A 21,060-nucleotide genomic window follows, 5' to 3' on the forward strand; every position below is an offset into this window, starting at 1 on the left:
AAAACCACTGGCTCTCTGTTCCAGCCACAGGCGCCTCCTCACCACGGTCCACCAGCCACGTGATCGGCCTCCATCACAGCACAGACCCCCTTCTCCCACACTCACCCTGCCACTGGCCTCGAACCCGCCGGCCACCTCCTGGACCCCTCGTCCCCAGACCTGCCCTCCTCAGGGCTCCTCTTGAACGTCGCCTCCCCTGCCCTCTCACCACGGCTGACGCTGCCTGTCTCCCGTCTTCCAGGACGTTAATGTCACGTCCCACGAGGACAGAGGCTCCGAGACAGAGACTCGACCTGAGTTTGTGGGGTGACTGCCCAGGCAGTGGGCTCGCCAGCCCCTCCCAGAGGCCCCCGCCCGCCCGCCCCGCCCCCCGCTTACCTGTCCTTGTACTTGATCACAGCGTCCACGATCTTCTTCATCTTCTTGGTGAGGTTGGGCGGGTTGGGGGAGAGCTTCTCGGCAGGCGGCCGGCCACGCTTCTTCTGCTTCTTGCTCTCGTCGTCCTTGTCGCGGCTGCGGGTGCTGGTGGTCGGGGTGGAGGGGCCGGCATCGCTGTCCCGCTTGCGCTTCCGCGACGATTTCTTCTGCCGGACCTCCTCTTCGATCTCCTCCAGCGTGCCCTCCTCGATGGCCTTCAGGGTCAATAGTGGTAAAAATAGGACAGCCAGCACCGAGGTCGACAAGCAGAGGCCACGGCGCAAACCCGGGGGCCTGGCTGGGGCGGGACACATGCTGGGGCTCCAGACGGGCTCCAAGGGCACGGGGGCTGTGAGGGCCAGCTCTGTCTCCCCGATGCCAGCCCCCCAAGCCCGCTCTTCGCAGATAAACGGTGTATGTTACAAATTGAAGTGTCACAGCCTCACTGTATGAAGCCTGAAGAGTGGGCTCCTTCCTGTAAACCCTCCACCCAGAGGTGACCCCGTCAACACTTCTGCTCTAGACCATGTTCCGTGTTTTTAAAAAACTGTGGTAAGATACACATAACATAAAGTCAGCTGCTTCAAACACTGTCAAGTGTGCAGTTCAGTGGCACTGGGAACGCTCCTGCTGTGCAGCCATCCCCACCCTCCACCTGCAGCATGTCCCACCTTCCCACGCACATGTGCACAATCGAGGCAGCACCGGGATCGAGCCACATACCACATCACGACTCAGCTTTTTGCTTATTATGTCCTGGATATACTTCCTCTCGTCTTTCTGCAACATAATTTTTAATGCCTATTTAATAGTATTTCCTTGTAAAATGGGCCTTAACTTAACTTCCTCTGTAGTTGGGCATTTAGGTTCTTTCCAATTTTGCGAGGATGGGTGGGTGGGCTATTCTAAGTACCGTCATAACTGACATTTGTCTTTCTTTTAGATAGATTCCTGAAAGTGAAACCGCTGGGTTGAAGAACACGAACGTGAATGTTAACTTTAAAATAGGTCCGATGTATTAATTCTCAACGATAATAACTAACTTGAATGTTTTAGCCCTGAACACAAAGTGATGGGAAGCCAGGTTTCTAGGGGGGAGTGGAATCAGAACCGGGAGTGGGGCCTGGACCCAAACGGATTCCCTGGTTATTCATCTCAGTTACCGGCTGCATCTGAGTGCAGGTACGGGGCCAGGCACTGAACACAGCCCACAAACACGGTGACAAGTGTGCTGAGTGCCAAGAAGGAGGGTGAGAGGTGCTCTGAGGATGGTGGAGCAGATGTGTCCTGGTCAGGGTTGGGGAGAGCTTCCCAGAGGTGGGCACTTAAGCAGATCTGAAGGGTCAGGGTGGTGGAAGGAGGCATCCAGGCCAAAGGAACACCATGGAGGGCACAGAGCAGACAGGAAGGACTGAAAGGAGGTTGGCATGGGGGAGGGCACACAGTGGGTCGAATGGTGTCCCCTCTAATTCATATCTACCTGGAACCTCAGGATGTCATCTTATGGGGTAATAGGGTCTTTGCAGATGTAATAAGTTAAGAATAGAGACGCGATCATACTACATTAGCATGGGCCCAAATCCAAGGAGTCAGAAAAGGCTGTAAGAGAGATACTGCAGACATCCATGTGAAGGCGGAGGCAGAGACTGGAGTGATGTGGCCACAAGCCAAGGAATGCTGGGGCCACCAAAAGCTGGAAGAGGCAAGGAAGCAGCCTTCAGAGGGAACATGGTCCTGCTGACACCTGGATTACAGACTCCTAGCCTCCCGAACTGTGAGAGAAAAAATTCCTGTTGTGTAAAGCCACCAAATTTGTGGTAATTGTCATAGCAGCCCAAGGAATCTAATACTGGGGTCTCTGGTCCTGTGCCCTAGACATGCAGGTCAGCCCAGAAGGGCAAGAGCCAGGCACATTCTACAGGGTTTGGGTACATATGGCATCAGAGTGGCTGCCAGAAAAGTGGTGCGAATTACATGTGCACCACTAAGACAGAGGAGTATCTGATTTGGGTAAATCTCTCTCTCTCTCTTTTTTTTTAAATATCTCTTTTATTAATGTAAATTTTATTGAGTACGATATATTAAAAAAAATGGCATGTGCTCAAATGGGAAAGAATAGTCTTTTCAACAATGGTGCTGGGACAACCAGATAGCCACATGCAAAAGAATGAAGTTGGACCCGGACCTCACGCCATACGCAAAAATTAACTCAAAAGCGATCAACGGTGGACTTCCCTGGTGGTGCAGTGGTTAAGATCCTCCTGCCAGTGCAGGGGACATGGGTTTGAGCCCTGGCCCGGGAAGATCCCACATGCCACGGAGCAACTAAGCCCGCACACCACAACTACTGAGCCTGAGCTCTAGAGCCCAGGAGCCATAACCACTGAGCCTGTGTGCCACAACTACCAAAGCCCGCGTGCCTAGAGCCCATGCTCTGCAACAGAGAACACCGCAATGAGAAGCTCACGCACTACGATGAAGAGTAGCCCCCGCTCACCACAACTAGAGAAAGCCTGTGAGTGGCAATGAAGACCCAACGCAGCCAAAAATAAATAAATAAAATTAAAAAAAAAAAAAGGATCACGGACCTACATGTAAGAGCTGAGACTCTAAAATTCTTGAAAGGAAACACAGGGGTAAATCTTTGTGACCATCAATTGGCAATGGATTCGCAGGCATGCTACCAAGGCACAGGCGAAAAGAGAAAACCAAATAAATTTGACTTCATCAGAAATTTAAAATTCTGTGCTTCAAAGGACAGTATCAAGAAAGCGAAAAACAGGGGCTTCCCTGGTGGTGCAGTGGTTAAGAATCCACCTGCCGATGCGGGGGACACAGGTTCGAGTCCTGGTCCGGGAAGATCCCATATGCCACGGAGCAACTAAGCCCGTGTGCCACAACTACTAAGCCTGAGCTCTAAAGCCCGCGAGCCACAACTACTGAAGCCCACGTGCCTAGAGCCCGTGCTCCGCAACAAGAGAAGCCACCGCAATGAGAAGCCCACGCACCGCAACGAAGAGTGGCCCCCGCTCACTTCAACTAGAGGAAGCCTGCGCGCAGCAACGAAGACCCAATGCAGCCAAAAAACAATGAATAAATAAAATAAATAAATTTTTAAAATATGTAAAAAAAAAGTGAAAAACAAAGACAAAAACCACCCCACGGAATAGGAGAAAATATTTGCAAATCATATATCTGATAAAAGACTCTAAAGAAGATCTACAAATGGCCAGAAAGCACATGAAAAGGTGCCCAACACCATTAGCACCACCCCCCAACCAGCACACCCCACCGGAAGCAATTCAAAACCACAATAAGATACCACTGCACACCCACTAGGATCGCTAGAATTAAAAGGCAAATAGAAAGTTATCAGCGAGGACCTGGAGAAACTGGAACCCTCCTGTGCTGCTGGTGGGAATGTAAAATAGTGCAGCCACTTTGGAAAACAGTTTTCGTTTCTCAAAAGGTTAAACAGAGAATTACCATTTGATCCACTCCTAGATACACACCCCAGAGAAATCAAAACATATGTCCTCACAAAACTTGTACACAAATGTTCAGCACTGCATTATGCACAATAGCTAAAAAGTGGAAACAACCCCACGGTCCGTCAACTAATGACTAGATAAACAAATGTTGTATATACTTATAATGGAACATTATCCAGCCATAAAAAGAATGAAGTCCTGATATATGCTAGAACCTGGATGAATCTTGAAAATATTTCGCTAAGTGAAGAAACCCAGACATCAAAGGATCACATAATGCATGATTTCATTTATAGAAAATTTCCTGTTTAGGCAAAATTACTGAAACAGAAAAGTTGTTTAGTGGATGTCAAAGGCTAGAGGGAATAAAGGGATGGGAAGATAGCTAAAGAGAAAACAGTTTCTTTTGGGTGAGAATGTACTAAGCTTCATTTGTGGTGATAGTTTCAGAACTCTGTGAATATACTAAAAATCACTGAACTGTACATCTTACATGGGTAAATTCTACGGTATGTAAGTTATTCCTCAAAGAAGGGGAGGAGGGAGAAAGAAATGAGCGCCAACTATTATCATTAGCATGTGGGCAGCTATTGTCTCAGTAATGCCGGGCTGGCAAAGGCCCCATGCGAGCCGTTCGGGACTGTGGTTGGTACGACGTTCCTTCATCCAAGGTTCTCTTCTGGGCCCTGGAGCCCTGGGCCAACGGCAGGGAATGAGATGCCCCACCCGCCCCACCGGAGGTTCGGTGGTTCCTGGCATGTTTCAACAGCTCCCTCTGGTGCCCAGCTCAGTGGGCGAGCTCGCAAGTCGGGGGTGTTCTGAGCTCCCAGGAGGGGACCAAGGTCACCTGGCCACATGGCTGAAAAAGTACTGGGGCTGCAGTTAATTAAGGGGAACCCCAGGGTGTGTGATAAGAGGCCTGGGGAGACAGCTGCTCATTCTGGGGTGTGGCGCTCAGCAGGGCGTAACCAAAAGCCACCATCTGCCTTTCAGGAAGTGTCTCAGGGACAACAACTCGAGGGTTGGACTCTTACTCATCACCTCTACACTCAGAACCCCTGGAGCAGGAATGGGGTCTGATTTGTCACTGTAACCCCAGTGCCAGGCCCCTGTGCAAATGTAGAGTGCCCTCACTCGGGTGGGGTTGGGGGGCTGAATCAGGAGGACCAGCAGCCGCCCTCAGTCCTGACTCAGCTGTCAGCAGCTGCGAGGGCCGGGAGCCACCTGCTGAAAATGGGTGCTCACATCACCTCCATGAGCAGCTGGTGCCGGGAGCCTCGGGCGGGGGCTTCCTCCCTCTTCCCCCCCCGGCAGCTCCCAGGGGTGATGCACGCAAAGGCGGGGCTGCCTGACCCCGTCACCACTCTCAACCATCTTGCAGGGTGACTTGACGATCCCCAATATATCCCTGGGTCCTCCGGTCAGCCCCATGCAAAGACTGGCAATATTTTGCTTAAACCTGACACTGGAAGGGCCAACTCTACCCAGAAGTGGGTTTTGAGCAGCTCGGGAACCGCACAGGGGTGCCTTCCTGAGTTCCATCAGGAGGAACTGAGTGAGCCTGACCCCACGTGTGAAGGGTCACTGTCGTGAGTGAAAACCAACCAAGAAAGGCCGAAGGGCACTGCCCAGGATTCGGACGAAGGCCTTGATCCTGGCGGCTGAGCCCTGCGCTACCCGAGCCCCGCCCGCGGCCCTCTCCGGCATGTACCTTGAGCCACTGCTTCTCAGTCAGCGAGTCGCTGTAGTCCACCTCCTTGCGGTGGCGGGAGCCGCGGCCGAACATCTTCTCCTCCTCCTCCTCGCAGGTCAGCCGCTCCACCTCTGCGTCGTCCTTGATGATCCACGAAGGGAGCTCATCCTCCTCCATCAGGCGTGGCTTCCGCTTGGGGTTGCGGGCCTCCTCGCGCCTGCGGTCCAGGTCCATGCGCTATGGGGTGCGGGGCGGCAGGGACAGAGGGACAGCAGTCAGCACAGAGGGGACAGAGGAGATGGCCAGTGGGCACACGCGGGGGCACCCTGACCGGGAGCTGCTTCCCTGCCTCGGGACCATTGCTGCAGCGGTAGTTAAACAGCAGCTTGGTCGTGCGGTGGCCGAGCTGGCCGGACTGCCATGTCAGACCTTGGCTGGGGCTCTGCTTCGGGGGCAGACAGAACTGGAAAGGACAGGAAGGTGGTGGAACGGGAGCTGGAATGGGCAGCGGCTCCCCTGACCCACTGAGGCGATACAGGCTCAGTGGAAAGCACAGGACTGCTGGGGCCGAGGGCACCCCCAATTCCCCCCGATTCCGTGCCCACGAGGGGCAACAGGGCATCTGAGACCGAGGCCCTCGCCAGCCCCTCAGTCTTGGACAGTGTGGCTCCCTCTGAAAGGGAGCCTCAAGGACAACAGGCACTGGCCGGATGGAAGACCATAAACTGGAGCAGGGCTGGGTGTGTACGTGTGTCCTACCATCCCTACGACACACTTAGGAGGCCACGGAACAAAGATGGGTCAGTTAGGAGCCATGGAGGGGCCACCCTGAGGGCTGCCCCCGGCCCCGTTACCCCCTGGGGATGCCACCGTCACTGAGACCTTTTGCTCTGTTCGGTGTCAGCAGGGAAGGGGTCGGGGGGCAGGGGGGGGCGGCGCGTGAGCCCCACTGCACGCGGTTCACACAGGCGGGGAACCAAGCCCCTGAGGGTGCGCAGGGCCCGAGTGCCCGCGGCGCTCACCATGAACAGGTCGAACTCTTCCTCGTGCCGGGCAATCATCTGGTTCACCGTCTCATCATCAGGCACCTCGTCTTCTTCCTACAAGATGTCACACGTTTAGTTGGAGTGCGGGGAAACCGGGGTGGGAGGCGGCCGGGCTCGGAGGCGAGCGGCGGCGGTCCATGGGAAATGAGCTGGCGGTCCCAGTCCGGCTGCGGTGGATGGGGACCCACACGGCAGCGAGAGACGCACACGCACACGCACACGCACGCTCCGTGGGATCAGGGCCCTTGCTGGCCATCTCAGCCGAGAAGCCGAGGATTGAATGGGCATGGAGACTGAACTACCCCTCTCACCTTTAGAGGTGGCTCCTCCAAGTCGGGGTTGACGCCCGCTGGCGGAGGGGCAGTGTGGGCGAAGCTGGCACTGCCGCTGCCCGTGCTGCAGTGTCTGCTCTGTGGATAAATAGAGGACTTCAGTCTCCAGGGCTGTCAATCCGGCATCTTTCACCAGCAGTTTAGAAAAAAAAAACCACTTCAAAGAAAAAGCAAGTACTCATCCTCTTTCCTTTCAGCCCACACTCCCTTTACTCCAAAGGGATGCAAAAAAAATAAGAGTGCAAAAAAGGTAAAAAAACAAAAATGAAAGCCGCTCATGCGTCCACCACTCACGCCGGGGAGGGGGTCGGGGCTGGCGCTGCCCTCACCTCGTCCTGCTCCTCGTGCTCAAGGATGGCCTGGAGGAAAGCGCGCCTCTCGTGGCTGGAGGACTTCTGGTCGAACATGCCGGCCTGGATCACCTTCTGGTCGACGTTGAGCTTGTACTTGGCCGCAGCCAGGATCTTCTCTTCCACGCTGTTGACCGTGCAGAGGCGGAGCACACGCACCTCGTTCTGCTGCCCGATGCGGTGGGCACGGTCCTGCGCTTGCAGGTCCTGGGGAGAGAGACGCCGGTCAGTCCCAAACAAGCTCTTTAAATCGTTAAGGGACAGTAGGTCATTGGATGCCACTGGGAAAGGCAGGGGTCTTCCAATTCTCGGGTGCCCGCCTGGCTGTTCTGCCTGCCACAGCCAGAAGCTGCACAGGCCAGAAGCTCAGGAACAAGACCTGGAGCCCATGCCAGGATGACTTCACCCCAAATTCCTGCAGAAGCGTCACTTTCTACCTTCACTGGGATTTGACGGATACTCAGGAAGAAACCACAGTTGTAGAGGGCCACCCCAGGGGGTTATACCCCAGCAGCTCCTCTCACAGCTGCACAGGGCCCCTTGGCTGCCCCGGGCAGGGCCTGGCTTGGCGTGGCTGTATCATGGCGAGGGCACTGTTTACAGAACGACGCCAAAGCTGGGCAGCACCACGGTGATGCGTGGTTTGACTGGAGGCCCTGCCATGCAAGCCGGGCCCAGGCCCCACCTCTCGGAGCCTCAGGATCCACTCTGCTGACACCAGCCCCTCTCGTGGCTATCGTGTGTGAGAGGAGCCAACGGGCATCAGGTGCTCAGGCCAGTGCCTGGTGTGGAGCAAGCGCCCATAAAGTGGTAGGCATGGCGCCAACGCTGTATCATCACGTCCAGCGTAGACCCAGGAGGGGCTAGGAGATCCTGTGTCTGGGGCCTGCAGCTGTGTGGGGCTGACCTCCAGATCTGCACCTCATGGCGGCGGCAGAGGCCACACCTGGTGGGAACAGGTGTGCTTTGTGTCCACGGTTCGTACCCCCAACCCTGCCCCGCAGCTCAGCCGGCGTGATTCCTAGCTCTGCAATGTGCTTCATGACCTCTGATGCCCCCCGGGTGTGGACGACAGGGCTCCACAGGGGTCTCTCCCCAAGACAGCCTGTGGGTGGGGGAAGCACACTGGAACCACCTCTCAGGAAACGGGCCAGTCACCAAGGTCCAGGCGGAAGCCACACCCCAGGCTGACGCAGCAACCACCCCAGGCACTCGTCTGTGAGGCGCCCGTGGTTTATACGCTGATAACCAGCTCTGCTGGGCTGTGGAGAAGGGCTCGCTCGCACCGTCAACAGGAGTGAAAGCTGGGGCAGCCTGCTGGAGGCCACTGTGGCAGAACCAACCAGAACGTGAAGGGACAGGCCTGTGGACCGAGCAAGTCCACCTCTCAGGCTTGGCCTGGCCGGTGCTCCAAGAGAGGGACAAGAGGGTTCCCCAAGGGGAACAGAAAACCCGGACGTCTGCGTTTGAATCAAAAATCCTGGGGCCGGGCTTCCCTGGTGGCGCAGTGGTTGAGAGTCCGCCTGCTGATGCAGGAGACACGGGTTTGTGCCCCGGTCCGGGAAGATCCCACATGCCACGGAGCGGCTGGGCCCGTGAGCCATGGCCGCTGAGCCTGCGCATCCGGAGCCTGTGCTCCGCAACGGGAGAGGCCACAACAGTGAGAGGCCCGCATACCGCAAAAAAAAAAAAGAATCCTGGGGCCACCATATGCCAAGACAGCTGGCTGCTGAGGAAGCAGCTGGGGAGAGTCCCCGTGTGCTTGCATGGAGACATGAACACACCAGCTACTGGCGGGAAGAGACACGTGCTGGAACATGCCATGTTCATGTCAAAGCCAGAACATATGTGTGTACATGGGTAGATGCTGGCTCAGAGAAGAGCGGGGTTGGTGGGGAAGGGGAAAAATGGACTCTAATTTGTTACTTATTGGTATTTGCATTTGAAAAAAATTACTACTTTTATAGTAAGACCTAAGAAGTAAACACTTACTTTAAAACTACTGTACCGGGGCTTCCCTGGAGGCGCAGTAGTTAAGAATCTGCCTGCCAGTGCAGGGGACATGGGTTCAAGCCCTGGTCCGGGAAGATCCCACGTGCTGAGGAGCAACTAAGCTCATGCGTCGCAACTACTGAGCCTGTGCTCTAGAGCCCACGAGCCACAACTACTGAGCCCGCGTGCCACAACTACTGAAGCCCGTGCACCTAGAGCCCATGCTCTGAAACAAAGAGAAGCTACCACAATGAGTAGCCTGCGCACTGCAAGGAAGAGTAGCCCCCACTCGCTGCAACTAGAGAAAGCCCACACGTAGCAACAAAGACCCAACGCAGCCAAAAAATAAATAAATAAAATATTTATAAAAACAAACAAACAAAAAACTACTGCATCTATAAAATACCACATCCCTGTTATCTACAGGCACGGAGCTCTGTGCAGGGTATGTGGATAAGAAACAAGGGCACCAGTGCACAGAGCACAAAAAGTGTGCCCCAGTGTGGTTTTAGGAGGTGCCAGCATGAGAGCTGGGCCAGAACATGGCCAGGAAGGACCTGCGTGACTAAACCAGTGACCATTACTGCCAGCTGATAGGACTGGGGCATCTTTCACTTTCTTTGCACATTTACGTGACACCAGAATTTTTTTTGTTTTTTTGGCTGTGCCACGTGGCTTGTGGGATCTTGGTTCCCTGACCAGGGATTGAACCCAGGCCCTCTACAGTGAGAGCGCAGAGTCCTAAACACCGGACCACCAGGGAATTCCCAGGATTTTTTTAAAATAACAATGGAACATGAATTTTTTCATAATCAGAGCAAAAAACTAGTTTTGTTTTGAGAAACAGAGGAAAGTAACTGCTCTCTGGGCTTCTCTCCAGGGGCCTCCGGGACTCCAGGAAAATGTCAAGAGGCCAGCAGGCACTCGTGCTATTGGGCATGGTCTCCCTGAGGCTTCGAGCCCCTCCCCCTAGGGGGCCTGAGAGCTGTTACCTGGTGGGGGTTCCAGTCACTGTCGAATATGATAACAGTGTCGGCTGACTGGAGGTTCAGACCCAGCCCCCCAGCCCGGGTGCTGAGCAGGAAGATGAAGTACTCGGAGCCGGGCTCGTTGAAGGTCTTCAGCAGCATGCCCCGGTCCTCTGCTTTCGTGGTTCCTGCCGGGGGGTGGGGAGTGCAGGATTATTAGCAAGGTGACCGTGGCGGGCAGAGGGCGGGGCGGGCAGTGGTGCTGAGGAGACAGAGGAACACCTACATCAGGGAGCAGGTATAGCGTCCAAAGCCGTCCAACTCGGGCCACCCAAGCCATGGCCACTCGCTCAACACGTGGCCATGAGTGGTGACCGGCGAACAACTCAGATTTACGGTGACACTACTGACCGCCAGTCCTCCCACCCCAGGAGAAGAAAACGAGCCCCAACAGGCCCCTGGTGTCTCCTCCATGTAAATCGGGGCTGCTGTGGGACCTAAGTGGGCAGGTGCTGGCGCACAATGCCCAGCACCCAGCAGACACCCAGGCAATGGGGCTGCCCTGTGAGTCACCACCACCTGCCCTGCCCAGCTGTCCAGGGGGTGGCGGGAGACACTGCAGCAACACTGTTAACGCCGTGCCCCCAAACCCACGTGGGGTTTCCAGGCGGGCAGACGGGGCTGCTACGGTATCGAACAACTGGCCAGAGGGCTGGCGCCTGCCTCCATCCTACTGTGATGGGTTTTCTCCATTCACAAAGGGAATCTTCTACAGGCGAGCACACGGGAGGCTTACAATGGAGACTCGTTTCCCTCTGGGCAGGATGGCTCCCCTCTTCATGGAGCCACAGGGACTCTAATGTGACGGCCCAGGACATGATCCTCAGCATCGTGATGCTCAGAGGGGCATCTAAGCTCCTCGGGCTACTGCCAGCCTGGAGAGCAGAGGTGCCTCTGGGGAAATCAGGTGTCATTCTTGGTGTTGCTTCCAGCCACTCGCCTACATGTCACGACGAACAGCATGGAGGCCTGATGCCCACTGGCGCCTGGGCTGCCCCAGTTCCAAGGAGGGGCTGAGGCAGGCCCAGGTGGAGGCCCGATCCCAGATGCCCAGCCTGCACCCTCACTCTCGGCATTCTGACAGCAGAAGGTTCCACTCCACGTGTCACCGAGCCCCCACCCTTGCCGTTCTTTTTTTTCCTTCTGGGTGCACTGTGTGGCACGCGGGACCTTAGTTCCCCGACCATGGATTGACCCTGGGCCCCCTGCAGTGGAAGAGTGGAGTCCTAACCACTGGACTGCCAGGGAATTCCCCCCCTTTGCCCTTCTTTCCCAGAGTTTCCGCTCATGTGGCAGTGACCACATGAGGTGCCCAGAGATGCAGCCACAGCCAAGCAAACCAAAGTCCTCATCCTAGATAGAGGACTCTCATCACGGAGGAAAAAAAAGGGGGGGGGGCGGCAAATGGATGGGCGCTGGGGTGGGTGGGAACACGCTCTTCACGTTCGGCCTGTCCTCTAGGGCTCGGGGCAGGGACACAGACAAGGAGTAGCACTCATGGAGGCTCAGCCCCTGAAGGACAGAGAGGCCACTGGGGAGGCCAGCACACAGAGGGAGGGGTGAAGTGAGCCTGGCCACGCAGGCCTTCCAAGCCGTGGGAAGCACCTGAAGGAGGGAGGTTTGAGGGAGGACCTGACCACAGCTGTGTTTGTAAAGGTCGCCCTGGACAGAATTCCAAGAAGATAGGGATGCAGCAAAGGTTCTGGGTGGGAGTGGGGAGGGCAAAGACCGACAGACAGATCCGCCCAGCAACCATGGGTCTGAAAAAAACCACAGTTCCACAAGATGTACCGTGAAAGACACAATGGCGGCAAAAAGGTTTGGGGTGTCTGGCCATGGCTGCACATAGCAACAAGCTTAGATAAAGGCTCTGAGAAGTGTGGTTTATCCCACACTTCTTAACTGTGTTTACCCTGGAGGCCCCCAAGTTCATTTTTCTCGAGAGCCCCATTCACTCCATCTGACAGACCCTAGAGGGGGGCTCCCTCTAGGGTCTTCCCGGTCAGTTGACACGTGTCAGAGCACGGGTCCTGCTCACTGTCAGCATCTCACTCAGCCCCCTCCTCCCCAGAGCTCCTGCGTGCTGGGAACAAGGCAGAGACAGGGCTTCTTATGAGTGCATGTGGTCACAGTCAGTGCTGTTCCCAGGGAACTCGCCACTATCACCCCTGCAGCATCGGTTTTCCTCCCTCCCTTCCTCCCTCGGTTTCCTGCTTCTCTCAGTGTTCACAGTTCTGGCATGAACGGGCCCGATTCCAGCTCCAGAGCCAGCCAGGCAGTGGAGAGAAGAGCATGTCGCTCACAGCAGCCTAATGAAAGTTCACCCCCAGACCCCTGGGGGAAAAGACAAGCTGCTTCTCTGTGCGGGACACTGAGCAGGTGGAAGGAAAGCCCGGAGGGGATGGCTAAGAATGACGCCAAAATGGAGGACAAAAGAGCCAAGAGTTCCAGAAAAGCCCCTCTTAACACCATCTGGGCACCTGGATCCAGCTGTGCCTGAAGTAAAGCCAACCCTTGAGGTTCAGTTATGTGAGTCTATCAAGGCTTCCTTCTTTATGCCCACAGGATATGGGTTTCTGTCACTTCCCACCGTAACAGGACCGTAGAGCAACCCTTAACCACTGGACGCAGCGTTATGGTGCAAACACCATAAGCCTCACATTCAGGAGATCCAGCCATGATACTCCCAGGGCCCTCCCTCCCATTCCCGCAAGCCTGTGTCACTGAGTGAGCCGCTATGCCCACTCCTGCCGCTAGACCCAGAGAAGCTTTGGCAGCAGTGGATAACGAGGCCGCCCTTTAACAAACGTCTCTCTCCCGGGCATACTCACCATCGAGCCTGAGGTATTTAAAGCCGCGATACGCAAAATAGTCTTCCATGATCGTCATGAGGGAGGTCATCTGACAGAACAGCAGCACTTTATGGTTGGTGGCCCGGAGTTTGGGGAGAATTCTATCGAGCAGCTCGAATTTCCCCGAGGCTCGGTACAGGTCCAGCCTGCGGAGTGGAGGCGGTGGGAAAGGACACACACACCACATGAACCACAGCGCCCTGCAGGCGGGCCAAGGACGACATGCGCTCCCATGCCCAGGCTACCTGAGCCGGCCTAGGCAGACTGGCCACCAGGCTCGGGGGCACACAAGTGCTTCCTTGGCAGACTACCCCTGCGCCCGCCCCTGCCCCCTGCCCCCACCAAAGTTTCAGCAAAGCCATTTCAACCCAACTAAAATAAACTTGGTCATGAAATTACTGACCAACTTGGATACTTGTAAGAGCGAGAGAAGGTGCTATTTATTAGTAAAGATCCTGGGACAATGGGCACGGACAGGGGCTGCCCCGGGAAGCCAGGCTTCCTGTTTAAGAACCTTCCAAGAGCAGAGGCTCCCAGAGGAGAGTGCCCACACCGCACCACACACAGGGCTAAGGGCCACTGCAACTTCTGTCATTCGCTCCTGGTTTATAGGTGTGGAAACTGAGGCTGGGGGACAGTGTGACACGGCTGCTGACCTGCCGGGGCCGGGCTCAAACCCAGGTCTGTGGGACCCCATTATGCAATTTGGTATAAAGAACTACACAGCTAAAGAACCTTTTGCCCTTTCATTCGGTGCCTCTGCTCTAGGAAAGAGTTTACTATCCCAGAGAAATAATGGTGGCTTTAGCGTTAAGAATGTTTCAACGGTGAAACCTTGAGGCAGCATTTGTGTCCCAACACCAGGCCTGAACGATGCCGGGGCTGCGCTTTATAAACAACCCTGGAGAAAACGCCCCCAGAGCAAGGTGCGTGGCGCACTGTATGAAGAGTATCCCTCTGTTGGTGGGTGGAGTTTAGGATCAGAGTGGTTAAGAAAGCTGTCACAGGTCACAGAGCCCAGAGGTGGGGCCTGGAAGCCAGGTGTGGTCACCTCTCCAAGTGGAGAATTTTTATTCTCTTCTTTGGGTTCATCTATGTTTTCAAAGTTTTCTGCCAGGAATATACTGCCTTTGAAATGAGACAAGTATAACAACAGAAATAAAGCCAACCAAAGAGAGAACTACTGGCACACAGGTGGTCTGCCCACCCCGTTAAGCTAGGAAGATTCTCACCCTTGGACGATGCCACCGGTAAACCCCAAGTGCTCGGAAAAGGACTCCTGCGATGGAATGAGAGGCGGGTCAGTGCAGGGCAGGAAAAGGCGCCAGGCCCCACGCCTCCGAGCCCTCCCACCCGTCCTCAGCGATCGCCCACGGCGGCCCCAAGGCCACACACAGATGCTGAATACAGCTTTTCTATCCCACTGACATCCCTTTCATCATGACCTAACACTCTTAACCACGGAAAGGAGCGCGCAAGGACGGCACGCGCCTGAGACCACACTTGGTGAGCTGAAATGGAACCCCAGGGGCCTCTGGCATGACCCTGGAACTTTATGCCAGAATGTACGGACATATGTATGCCTTTCAGAAGCAAGCATCCAGACTCTCAAGGGTACTGGGACCCAGAAGGTTATGGCCAGAATCGTCATGAAGAGGGACGCTGCTCTCCATGCTCTGCCCAGGATGGCCCCACGTGTCACCGCGTGGGGAAGGCTAGTAACCAACAAGCAGAGGCAGCACAACCCCACCGCGGGGGAAACGACTCCAGAGGACACAGCCTCCGAAGGCTTCGGCAGTTACCTGAGGTGGGATTTTCATTTCTTTTGCATATTTCCCTACAGTTTGGATTCTTTACGATATATAAGCGCTTGCAAACAAAAAAATCCATAAAAAGACAAATGTACAAGCATCATCTAGTCTAGACCTTACAAGCTCTTTTTCTCTAAAGTTGCCAGAGAGAAGCGACCTAGTTCTGTCTCGGGGCTAGGCGCAGACAGACCCCTCTGAGAGCAGGGCCCTGTGCAGGGCTGAGGCCCACGAGCTCCGGGTGCCGCTGGGCCTGCCGCCCCGGCCCTGGGACTCACCTCGATGTGCTGGAACATGTAAGGGTGGTTGCAGATCTTCCTCAGCTGCATGATGGTGTTCATCAGGGTCTTGGTGCCACCTTTGCCCTGAGAAGGCAGAAGAGAGGCTCCCAAATTGGTCTTGTCCCGGGGTGGGGTGGGGGAGGAGGCATGGAAGAAGGACGTGAGAGGAGCTGTGGCTTGTGGCAGAGGAGATGGGGCGTGTGCAGCTGGCTCCGGTCGGGGCTCAGAGGCCTGAAACCAGCGTGAAGCCAGCGCTGGGGGAAGTGGAGACCCCCTGGCACCCTGGAGGGTGGAGGGTGAGGAGGGGCCGGCAGGACGCAGGGGAAAGGTGACTGGCAAAGAGCTGAGAGTGGACCACAAACACTTTGTGAGGCTGGCTCTATGGGCACTGGGGGGTCCCCGGGGCGGGGCTGCAGCCAGACGGCTTAGGAAGATCTCTGGCTACGGGGTGAAGGAAGGATGCCAGGGTGGGTGCCGTGGGCCAAGAAGAAAACCAGGAAACAGGGTGCTGCAACAGCTCGGGTAAGAAGGGGCCCAAACGAAACATCTGGAAGAGAAAATGGGGTGGCAGGGCCAAGCCCGAGGCCGCGGGGGCAGAAGTGAGGGGCCTGGGAGGACAGCTGCAGTCCTGGTGAGGGAGCAGGGGCAGTGGGGCCCAGGGCCTCGGAGGGGCCAGAAGGCAGCAGCCTGCCCAGCTCCCACTCCTCTCCACCCTAAACTAACGTCATCCCAACGCCACGTAATGCTGAGGTAAACGGGCTCAGTGGCCCTGGCCGTCGAGGCTCTTTCCCAGCTGGGGAGGTGGGACTCCCTAGAATATTCTAACGGCTGGGGTCCGTGCTGGGCCCCCCACTGCCGACTGATGCATCCATGGGAGAGAGCACTTCATGAGCAGAGGACCCCAGACTGCTGACTGGGAAGCTCGGGGGCCTCCCTGGAAACGGGCCATCAGCCTCTGCCCCCTCAGCCTTATGGACTGGACCCATCCACACCAGCTGTGATTTAAACCAGGCCCAGTCAACACCCTCGGGACCACGACCAGATGGGGCCTCAGCCACGACTATCACCTCCGAGGAGGCGAGAGCCTGCTGCTTACAGAGTGCACAAGCCCCCCACCCAGCGGCCCCCAGTGCGCCTGCCGTGGACACCCGGGGGGGAAGGGGGCCCCGGGCCAACCTTCTTATCCTTCTCAGAGCCATCGGTGAGCAGCACCCCCTTGGCCTGCATGTGCCGGTAAAGCACGCGCTGCAGCGCGGACATGTCGCACTTGATGACGTACTCCACCTGCAGGGCACACGCCGCCGTCAGCCGGAACTGGAGCTGAGGGTCCCGGAGCCCAACGCCCAGCCTGGGCCCGTCTCTGATCGCCCAGCCTCTCAGAGGCATCCTGGGCCCTGGGCTGTGTGCTCTGATCAGGGCACACAGGGGTGACCGTGAGGAGACCCCATACCCAGGGGGACGAGGGGAGATGGGATGTGGCAGACGTACCAGGGCAGAGAAATGTGGGGGGCTTCCTGGGCCAGACGGGACAACTCGGCTACCTTCCAAAGGCCTGCCCACAGCCGGCCAAGAAACAAAGCGCAAGTGTGACTGGTGGGGCGACTGGCCAGGGACCCCAAGCCCACCCAGGGGAGAGGGGAGGGGGCCCTGGGGGGACTTAGTGCTCTAACTTAGCACACCTGCCTTCCACTTGAGAGACCCAGTGAGGGCAAGTGGCCAACCCCAGGCAGGATCGACTCCTGAATGCCGAGGCAAGACCAGGGCCAGGCCTGGGACCCAGGGGAGCCACCAGACTGGTACCACCCCAGGGAGGCCCCCTGGACGATGCTGCACTGGGACTTCCACTCAAAACAAACATGGTACGTGGAATTCCCGGTGGTCCAGTGGTTAGGACTCGGCGCTTCCACTACCGGGATGCCAGGATTCGATCCCTCATCAGGGAACTAAGATCCCGCAAGCTGTACAGCGCGGCCAAAAAGAAAAAACTAAACGTGGTACCTTTTCAGGTAACTGAGCCTCGACTTCCTTCTTGAGCCGCCGGAGCAGGAAGGGCCGCAGCACTTTGTGGAGACGACGGATGATGAGAATGGTTTCCTCCTCGTTCAGGTCCACCTGGCAGCCCCAACGAGACATGCCAACCAAGCGTTACCTCCAAAGGAGGGGACAGGGATGCAGGGAAGGGCCATCTGGAGTCACCCTGTGCTCAGCACCTCCTTTTCAGACTACCCTAAGCTTCACAGGAGCCTAGCAGGGCAACCTCTTCCTCTGGAAAACTGCAAGGATCTAAGACCTTCCATGGAAGTCCTGGGACACAGAAGCCAAGGCCCCAGGGCACTATGAAACACAGCAGCACGCTGCATGGCTTTCCCAAGAGTAACAAACCCACGTGCCTGGAATCCTGCCAACACGTCCAAACGAAATCTGGACAGCACTGCGGGGGGCCACACAGATAGAGCGTGTAGTGTAACTGGGGGGTGCTCCAAGAGGGCTCTGTCACTGGAAGCCCAAATCAACTCTCATTTCGGCCTGGGTGGGACGGACGGAAAGAAATGCTGCTCTCCAAGGGAGCCTGCTACTCTGATAAAAATGTGAATTAAAAAAAATTTTTTTACGGGGAAAGATGACGTCTGAACTTTTCTTCTCTGGGTCCCTTTGGGCAGAGCTTTTGCTCAACTTGAAAATACGTGAATCCAGAGCATTTGTTCCTCAGCTCTTGGGGGGGGGTCCCTGGGAATCTGAAAACTGGGGGCTCCTTTATTGAGATCCTTGGAAAGGCCTCAATTTCTCCTTCAGGAGGGCTTCTGCCTCAGCCGGTACCAAGGAGGCGGGACCCCATGGATGATGCTGACAGAGGCCCCGCTGTAAGAGCTGAGGAACAGCTGTCCCAGACCTGCCTAAGGAAAATCCGCTAACTGGGAACGAGTGAGCTGGGGCACGGCTGCCGCGGGCGGTGACGCTCAACATTAAGCCCTGCGATCGTGCCCACCTCCTCGGTTATCAGGCTCGGCCGCTAACCTCCTTCAACAGAAAACGCAGCGGCCACAGGCACACCAACAACGTCACTCCCAGCCACACAGACACTGAGAGACATTGGCCACAACCCAGAGCCGTCTTTAAAAACAAAAGGGACAGAATCTGACCATGTCACTCCTTTCACTGAAACCATCCAAGCTACCCGCTGGCCTCAGGGTGAAAATTAACCTCTCCTCAGGCCCTCCAGCTGCACCTTCACACCTCAGGGCCATATTCCTCGCTGTCCCCTCCTTGAGCCTGGGGCACAGGGTCAGGGAAGCCCCAAGCATCCCGGGGGATTTCTCTGCCCTCCTCCTCTGGGGTCCTTTGGTGCCAGGGCTGCCCTGCGCTTGGCTGGGCCGGCTGTGGTGGGCACTCAACCCACAACGACCCAGGGAAGCCAGCTGGGCCGGGACCATCAACTTGGAGGGTCCTCGGAGCTGCTCGCGGCCAAGGCTCACGGCTCCCCACTCTCCCTCCGCCACCACGTGGCCGGCTGCACACCCACCTTTTCCCCGGTCATGGCAAAGGGCGCGTTGAACCACTGCTCGAAGGTGCTGCAGCTCTTGAAGATGGTGGGCAGCAGGAAGTTGAGCAGCGCCCAGAGCTCAGGGAGCTTGTTCTGCAGCGGCGTGCCCGTCAGCAGCAGGCGGCGGGGGGCCACGTAGTGTGTGTTGAGGACCTGCGTCAGCTTGCAGTGGTGGTTCTTCATGCGGTGGCCTTCGTCCACGATCATGTACTTCCAACGGATCTGCGGGCCGAGAGCAGGAGGTCAGGGGAGGACAGGCAGCGGGGCTGCCCACCTGGGTGAGGATCTCATGGCCATTAGGCAAGAAGGCTCCGGGCAGAACGGCCTGCTGAGCTGGAGAACGTGAGCACGACAACAGCCCCTGATGAGGGACCAGCTCACACCACAGCCTCTGTAAAGCAGGGGGTAAAGACAGACACGTGGACAGGGAGACACGGCTGTGACCTGCGACTGGGTGAACAAATCCAGGGGCACAAAAGTACTTTGGTTTCCCAAGAAAATTATATATGCTAGTACATGACACAGAAAAACACCCCAAATAACCACCCCCCTGCTGATCAGAGGCCCTCAGGGGTGGGGTCTTCAGGAGATTTGGTTCAGTAATGGGTGCATTTCCAGTCAGCAGGCGGCAGCTCTAAGGCAGGAGCAGCACAGGTGGGTTCAGACGGTGGGCTCTGGGGGCCCCGGCTGCACCCCAGCGCCTGTCAGTGGCCACATGGCTGGTGGACACAGGCTAGATGCCGATTCTAACCATGAGTGTGAGTCTGCAGGCAGGAGCCGCAGGTGTAAATCCCTATTTACATGTGACTGTGACGAGCTTCAGAGCCACTCTGGCTTTGGCTTCTTTGGCATGGCCTGGCTGAGGAACTGCACATCAGCTGTCCCAGACGAAAAGGGCAGAACCGACTGGGGGAGGGGCCCAGCAGCCACTTCCCATGAGGAACCCCCGTGGCAGGGGGTTTACATTAATTAAAGCCACTGTCAGACAAACAGGATTTTCAGAGCCCCGTTCTCATGCTTGGGATGGGCCTGGCTTTGTACTGGGTCAGAAGGGTAAGCCTCCACACTGGACACCAGCTCCCTGGGCCCCAGTTTCCTTATCTGTAGCTCAGAGATGCACATCAAGCACCAAATGTCATCAGTACGACCAAGGCTGACCGGTGTGGTAACACGTAAATATCTCCTCCATCCACTGGGTCAAAAACCCTACCACTTGACTTAATCCCCTACACGGTTAGTGAGGCCAGATGCAGCACCTTCTGGCTCAACCCTTTCCCAAACCGGGAAAAGAGCTTTTTGTAGGCGAGGGATGGTGCCTGTCTCATATCTGGGTCATGGTTTATTCTCGGTAGTTCCCTGATGGCCCAACTAGAGCTGCCTTCACAACTGGGTCAGCTAAGAGGCTGCCCCGCGTGCACAGCCCCCACTGAATGCGCCAACCCAGTGGTCCAAGGCTGACAGAACACATGGGACGTCAGAGTGCTTGGACCTGGATACCAAATCCCTCCTGCTTCGTGGGCCGCTTTCCTGTAGGCTGTGGTAGGGAGACACAGCCACCAGGGAGGGAGGTCTGAGGTCTCTAGAGACAGGCGGAGACAAGGGGGGCCTCACCACAGCCCTGCCAGGGACACGGCAGGCAAGACAGGTGGGTCGAGAGTCACTGCGTGTGACCAGGCTCTTCGGGCAGAAGGCCCGAGAGGAGCCAGTCCACATGTTGCGTAGACGGAGCCAGTCTCTGGACGTGGCCCAGGGCCAGCCTGGGGACAGATGGTCGGAGAGGCAAGCCCAAGGTCACCTCGACTGGGGCTGTTCGCACACACAGAGCAGCTGTCTTTTTACACATATGCGGGGGAATCACTGAGAAATGTCTTCGGGGGCTTTGAGAAGATGGGAAGCGTGACACACTTGCGACAATCCTGGGCTGGATCACGGGCTCCCTGACAGCACGCGACGGCCTGGGCTGGCTTGTTCTACAGGCAGACACGCTACCTTTGCAAGGATGTGCTTGTCTTTAATGATGTACTCGTACGTTGTCAGCAAGACGTTGAACTTGCCGCTCCGGAGCTGGGGGACGAAAGCACGTCTGGCTGCTGGAGAGCCCTGTGAGGGAGAGAAGACACGCGTGCCTCAGCCTCTGGGCCCTGGGTCCTGGCCCCTCACCCCGGCAAGGGAAGAGGGCCAAGTGTGGGGAGCGGAGAGAGGAGTGTGGGTCCTGGGCGGCCCAGGCCC

At 56.6% G+C, this 21,060-nt stretch overlaps 1 protein-coding gene across 9 annotated transcripts in view; it reads right to left on the reverse strand.

Moving 5' to 3' along the window:
- SMARCA4 (SWI/SNF related, matrix associated, actin dependent regulator of chromatin, subfamily a, member 4) overlaps window positions 1-21,060 on the reverse strand; it is an 87,387-nt gene that overhangs the window by 16,495 nt on the left and 49,832 nt on the right. For 5 of the 9 annotated variants that reach the window (XM_060094116.1, XM_060094118.1, XM_060094117.1 and 2 more), the window contains exons 18-31: window positions 20,821-20,931; window positions 18,811-19,053; window positions 17,289-17,402; window positions 16,467-16,574; window positions 15,288-15,374; window positions 14,434-14,480; window positions 13,181-13,347; window positions 10,314-10,477; window positions 7,309-7,536; window positions 6,959-7,057; window positions 6,624-6,701; window positions 5,620-5,838; window positions 1,141-1,197; window positions 379-632 (exon numbers count right to left, since the gene is read on the reverse strand). In XM_060094116.1, the coding sequence (XP_059950099.1) occupies window positions 379-632; window positions 1,141-1,197; window positions 5,620-5,838; window positions 6,624-6,701; window positions 6,959-7,057; window positions 7,309-7,536; window positions 10,314-10,477; window positions 13,181-13,347; window positions 14,434-14,480; window positions 15,288-15,374; window positions 16,467-16,574; window positions 17,289-17,402; window positions 18,811-19,053; window positions 20,821-20,931 (1,976 nt within the window). The remainder of the gene's footprint in view (window positions 1-378; window positions 633-1,140; window positions 1,198-5,619; window positions 5,839-6,623; window positions 6,702-6,958; window positions 7,058-7,308; window positions 7,537-10,313; window positions 10,478-13,180; window positions 13,348-14,433; window positions 14,481-15,287; window positions 15,375-16,466; window positions 16,575-17,288; window positions 17,403-18,810; window positions 19,054-20,820; window positions 20,932-21,060) is intronic. The other 4 variants (XM_060094123.1, XM_060094122.1, XM_060094121.1 and 1 more) reach the window with 3 other exon arrangements.

Source organism: Mesoplodon densirostris, chromosome 3 (genome assembly GCF_025265405.1).
Source record: "Mesoplodon densirostris isolate mMesDen1 chromosome 3, mMesDen1 primary haplotype, whole genome shotgun sequence".
NCBI lineage: Eukaryota > Metazoa > Chordata > Mammalia > Artiodactyla > Ziphiidae > Mesoplodon > Mesoplodon densirostris.